At 51.0% G+C, this 5,610-nt stretch overlaps 1 protein-coding gene across 1 annotated transcript; it reads right to left on the reverse strand.

Moving 5' to 3' along the window:
• TMSB10 (thymosin beta 10) lies at nt 354-1,448 on the reverse strand. The gene is made up of 3 exons (XM_018055389.1): nt 1,314-1,448; nt 922-1,036; nt 354-640 (listed from the first exon to the last, which is right to left on the reverse strand). Exons 2-3 carry the CDS (start codon nt 1,019-1,021, stop codon nt 612-614), a joined length of 129 nt encoding a protein of 42 aa, XP_017910878.1. The 5' UTR covers nt 1,022-1,036; nt 1,314-1,448; the 3' UTR covers nt 354-611.

Here is a 5,610-nt window from a genome sequence, read left to right on the forward strand (position 1 = left end):
AATTATGAGGGGTCCAGAGGAAAAAAAAAAAAAGTGGTGGGACTGGAAAAGCTTATCAAAAACAATTATGCCCTTTTGCCAAAGCATTTTCCAAGACAGCTTCCAGGAACTGAAAAGTGGGGTTAAATTTTGCATCGATTGCATTATAAGCAAGAATAAGTGGCTAATAACCTATGAAATCTTATGGAGGAACAGGTAAATCCAAAACTAAAAGATGGTCCCCTCCAAGCCAGCCCATTCTGCGACCCCCTCCCCCGCTCTGCGGCAGGAACTCCCGACTCCCGCGCGCCGCCGGGCTTCGCTGCAGCGGCACTACCCACGCATACTCAACTAAGAAACAAGAGCACGCCAGCCATGCCACGAGGTGTGTTTTATTTTCATTAATCATACAAATAATTTTCTATAATATTCCAGGGCAAACCGGAGAAATTTGGCAGTCCGATTGGAAGGTCCCCTTCAGAGACCCGCGGGCCGGTGGCGACGGCACGGAGTGCCCGGGTTCACAGTGCAGCTTGTCGCTCGTGTACATCTTGCAGGTGGCTCTTCCTCCACATCACGGCTAGGGTCTCCAAGATGATGCGGTGGAGAATCCTCCAGGTTCGCGGAAAATCTCACTTTGCTTGCTTCTCCTGCTCAATGGCTGTGGAGAGCAGGAAATTGGACACTGGGGGATGGGGACCCTGGCAACCCACCCAAACGGGGCGCTTGCAAACCTGGTTTGGATAAGGCACCCACGAGGTCTAGGGATTAAGAAAGAGGCGTGGGGCTGGGAAGAGAGAGGCGCTTTGTGCAACAGAAACAGGGGCTGGGGCCGCCCGATGGGAAGCAACTGCCGGATGGGGTGTGGGGCTGGGTTAACGGGAAGGGCGGGGTGGGGACTGGGCTCGGAGCCCGCGGACCCGGAGGCGGGGGCGGACTCACTCTCTTTGGTCGGCAGGGTGTTCTTCTCCTGCGTCTCAGTCTTCTTCAGCTTGGCCTTATCGAAGCTGTTGATTTCCCCCATGTCGGGCTTGTCTGCCATTTTCTTAAAACAATCCTAGCGGGCAAATCAAGGCGGTTGGCCGGAAGCCAGCGGCCCCCTCTGCCCTCCCCGCCTCCGCTCCACGACGTGGCACTCGGGCTGGGGCGTTCCCGACAGTCCGGAGGCCGAGGATCTGGGCGCGTCCCGCACCCGGCTCCGCAGCCCCAGGGTGTGGCCCGCCCGCCCCGGCGTCCCGTCGGGAAAAGGCGCCCGACGAGGCCGTCGCGCACCCGCCAAGAAAACCCGCTCTGACCCCACCCGGACTGGGCCTCCGCCCCAGGACGCCGCTCACCGAGAAGTTCCGCTTCCAGACCGCGGTCCCGGGGTACCCGCTCGCGTTGCTGCAGCAAAAGACAAAAGAGCGGCGCCCGCCCCTCGCCTTATATAGGCCGCGCCCGCCACGCCCCTCCTCTAGCCCGCCGCAGCGGGGGCGGGGCCGGCGGCCGGGGGGCGGGGCCAGCGCGGGTCTCTCACTTCCCTACCGCGCCCTCAGCTCGGCAGCCAGCTGGGCTGGACCCGGCTCTTCTCCCGCGCGCGGTCCCTTCATCCAGTTCCCCCAGCTCCCTGGACCCCCAGAGAGGAGGCAGCAGGCGCCGCCAGGGTGGGTGCCACGCCCTCAGTTTTCTAGAGGACTGCACTCCCCCCTTTCCGGAAATCCGCTGCTCACCCGCAGCAGGGGCGTGGGGGAAGGGTGTACGGTTGGGTGTGGGTGTGGGTGTACTAAGTGTGCAGTGTATCGTTGTTGAGTATGGATGTGTAGACGTGCTCAGGCGCATTACAGCAGTCCCAGCTTACAGGAGGCACCCACCCCTGTGCAGTCCCCACGTGTTTTGCCTTTAGCTTCCCGGAAATCCTCCACCCGCTGTCCCTCTCCTCCTGGAGGTGAACGCCTCCGGGGCTCACACGTAAAGAATCCGAGCCAGGGGTCCTAGAGATGAAAGACAGGGAAGTACAGGTAGATTTCCACTGCTCTTTGCTACTACTGGGGCCCGTTGTCTCCGTTTTCGAGCTGGGCAGTTCCTGCAGGACCCATCGCTGGTGCTCCCTTAGGACGCTTGTAACAAGCTTTGTCTGAAAGGCGATGGTGAGAGCAGGCAGCCCCCAGGGGCTTGCTGTGTTCGTTTTATCACAGGGCTCCTAGGGACGTAGTGTCCCAAGGTTCAGTTTTTCTCCTTGAGTTAACCTTGAATATGTCCCTACAAAGGTTCTTGCTTTCCTTTTCAATCCGTTATAGGCGTATACTGCAACTATTCAAGTCTTTCTTAGAAAAGTTGTATCTTCATTCCGTTCAACATCTTTAGTTCCATAAATGAACAACCCAGGGGGTGAAGCTGGTCATTTTATTCGCTCTGAACTTGCCAAATGTCCAGGAGCATTATTAAGCCCTTTTATTTTCTTTTTTGAGGGGGTTGCACTGGGTCTTTGTTGCTGCTAGGTCTTTCTGTAGTGGCAGCGAGCAGGGGCTTCTCTTGAGGTGCGAGCGCTTCTCATTGTGGGGGCTTCTCTTGTTGTGCAGCCCAATCTCTAGGGCACATGGGCTTCCGTAGTTGTGGCACATGGGCTTAGTTGCTCCGTGGCATGTGAAATCTTGCTGGACCAGGGGTCGAACCTGTGTCCCCTGCAGCGGCAGGCACATTCTTATTCACTGTGCCACCAGGGAAGACCAACCAAGCACTTTTAAATTGGCATTTTGTGGAAACATCCTAAGTTCTGTCCCAGCCCTTCCTGATTTTGTCTGCTTTTTTTTTTTTTTTCACATTCCCTCAGTGCATTTGGCACAGAAGGCAATAAATTTGGGCTTATGAATTTGATATACCAAACTTCCTGTATGCCCTTGGGCAAGTGTTTTCTTATACCTCTTCATTTATAAGAGTTTTGGCATAAAACTTAAGTGAGAGAAAGAACAGGCTTCAAGTGGAAGCTTAACATGGCAGCCCCATGAGCGTGGCACACACACTTTATTTGTGTATCAGTCAACTGTTGCCACAGTATGTCGTGTAACAGACTATCACAAAAGTCAGCGGCTAAAACAATAATCACTTGTTCTCTCCTCTTATCTGGAGGTAGGAGCTGCTGTGTTGGGCTCAGCTGGGCCTGGTTTCACCCTGTTCGCGGGATCTAGGTCTGCTTCTCAGGTGTCTCGTGCTCTGGCCCAGGATCTAGCTGGAGCTTGTTCTCAAGGTGATGAGAAAACAGCAAGAGGGCTGTTGCGTAAGAGAGTGCAGAATTGTTGAAGTGTGTATTAAAGCATACCATGTCTGTTAACATCCCGTAGGCCAAACCAACCATCAGTGGAATGGAGATGTGTAGTCCACTCATGGTGGGAGAGGGAGGGGAATGAACATTTCTTAAATAAGCATTCAACTTCACAGGGTAGGCAAACAACCATAACAAACAATTCCCAAAGGGCCCTAATGCGGTAAAAGTTTATTCCCAATTCACTCAGCAACATTTTATGCTCTTTCTGTTCGGATCGTGTTCCTTCTTGTAGTGACTCATGTACTCAGGCTTCTTCTTTCTCATCCCAGGCTCCTCCCCTAGGTCCTGGATGTTTATTCCATCCAGGCAGTGGATGGGAAAAGAGAAAAGAGAGGACTGCACTAGAGTTTTTAGGGATCAGGCTTGGAAGTGCTGCTCAGTCATGTCCAACTCTTTGCGACCACTGTGGAGTGTAGCCCTCCAGGCTCCTCTGACCATGGGATTTTCCAGGCAAGAATACTGGGATGGGTTGCATTTCCTTTGCCAGGGGATCTTCTCGAGCCAGGGATCAAACCTGCATCTCCTGTGATTCCTGCATTAGCAGATGGTTTCTTTACCACTGAGCCACCAGTGAAGTATATTCCAGGCTTGGAAGTAGTCTCCATCAGTTCTGCCCTCATCTCTTTGGTTAGGACTCAGTCACATGATGTCACCTAAATGCAAGGGAGGCTGAGAAATGTAGCCAAGCTATGTGCCCAGGAGTAAGACTTGGGAGCAGACTCTGCCATATATGATGGAAGGATTTGCCAAACTTCAGCATGAAAATATCCAGACATCCAGAGATGTCGTCTCTTCGGAGGGTCTTGGTGGCACTGGATTCCTTTTCAGATGCAATGCCAAGTGTAATTTAGGTATTACCTTCCTGGGCCCCACCTTTGGCCTGTGAAGTTGTCCTAATTTGGTTCCATGGTGAAGTAAAATTCCAACTTCCTTTTATTTGGGAAACAAAGGAATCTATTTCTTCTAGATACAGTTGTGGAGATGCATGTTTCAAACATATCAAGCTTGCAGGGTTTCCAAACTAAGGAGCTCTGAGTAAACTTGCAGACATTCTTTTTTGTTTTGTTTTGTTATTTTGGCCATGCTGGGTAGCGGAATCTTAGTTCCCTAACCAGGGGTTGAACCTGCACCCCCTGCAGCAGAAGCACAGAATCTTAACCACTGGACCTCCAGGGAAGGCCCCACATTCTTTATTTTCACTTATTCAGTTCTGTGACTCATCTCTAAGAAAGGAGTGAGCCTCTTAGGCATTTGTTTCTTAAGAACAAAGGTCAAACCTTTGTTTGTCTAGTTCAGTCCTATTGGTGGTGGTTTTAAAACATCTGCATATTTTTTTGACACTTGTCCCTCCAATTCCTGAGTGTAGACTATCCTTGGTGACTTTATTCTAGAGAATAAAATTCCAGAAATTATGCTTTTTCACTTAGGAGCCACACAGCTCTGCTTGGCTCTCAGGGTGCCTCCACACTCTGAGAAAACTGAGCACCTATAAGGGTAGGTCACTTGCAGGCATTCTAGCCACAAGCCACAGCTGAGGTCTGAGCCAGCATCCACCACCAAGCACAAAAGTCCATGAGGTAATGCAGAGAGGAGCACACAAGCTGTCTCAGGTCCCGTTGCAGGTTCATGAGTAAAATACATGTTGCAGTTTTTATAAGTCACTAAAGTCTTGGGAATTTTTGTTCTGTGGCAATACAATTCATTTCCCCATGAGATAGTAAAAAGAGTTCCTTGGACTGCAAGGAGATCAAACCAGTTACTCCTAAAGGAATTCAATCATGAATATGGACGGATGCTGAAGCTAAAGCTCCAATACTTTGGCCACCTGAGGCAAAGAGCTGACTCATTAGAAAAGACCCTGATGCTGGGAAAGATTGAAGGCAGGAGAAGGGGACGACAGAGGATGAGATGGTTGGATGTCATCACCGACTTGATGGACATGAGTTTGAGCAAGCTCCAGGAGGTGGGGAAGGACAGAGAAGCCTGGGGTGCTACAGTCCATAGGGTTGCAAAGAGTGTCACAACTGAGTGACTGAACAAAAACAGCAACAGAAAAATCGTAACTTAGGGATGCCAGGGTCTTTGGTCTTGTTGGGGGATTTTCCCCTAAATATCTTCCATATACTCACACACATAAGTTTTCAACAAGGGTTTATCAATGTCTATGGGGTATCTGGCAATGTTCTGGGTGTGGAAGATAGAAAGATGATGAGACTCTTACTGACATCTAGTGTAGAAACTGAATAACTCTGAATCAGTCAACAAGCTGTTGCACGTGCCCTGTGTTTCCTTATGTCTTGGGGCTTCATTTGTCTGACAACATATCAGCC

Source organism: Capra hircus, chromosome 11 (genome assembly GCF_001704415.2).
Source record: "Capra hircus breed San Clemente chromosome 11, ASM170441v1, whole genome shotgun sequence".
Classification (NCBI taxonomy): domain Eukaryota; kingdom Metazoa; phylum Chordata; class Mammalia; order Artiodactyla; family Bovidae; genus Capra; species Capra hircus.

Excerpts from the sequence above, each read along its gene's own strand:
- TMSB10 (XM_018055389.1), bottom strand. The coding sequence starts at position 1,021 with ATGGCAGACAAGCCCGACATGGGGGAAATCAACAGCTTCGATAAGGCC. Across the intron at positions 641-921 it reads CACCCTGCCGACCAAAGAGA|CCATTGAGCAGGAGAAGCAA; the intron begins GTGAGTCCGCCC and ends TGCTCTCCACAG.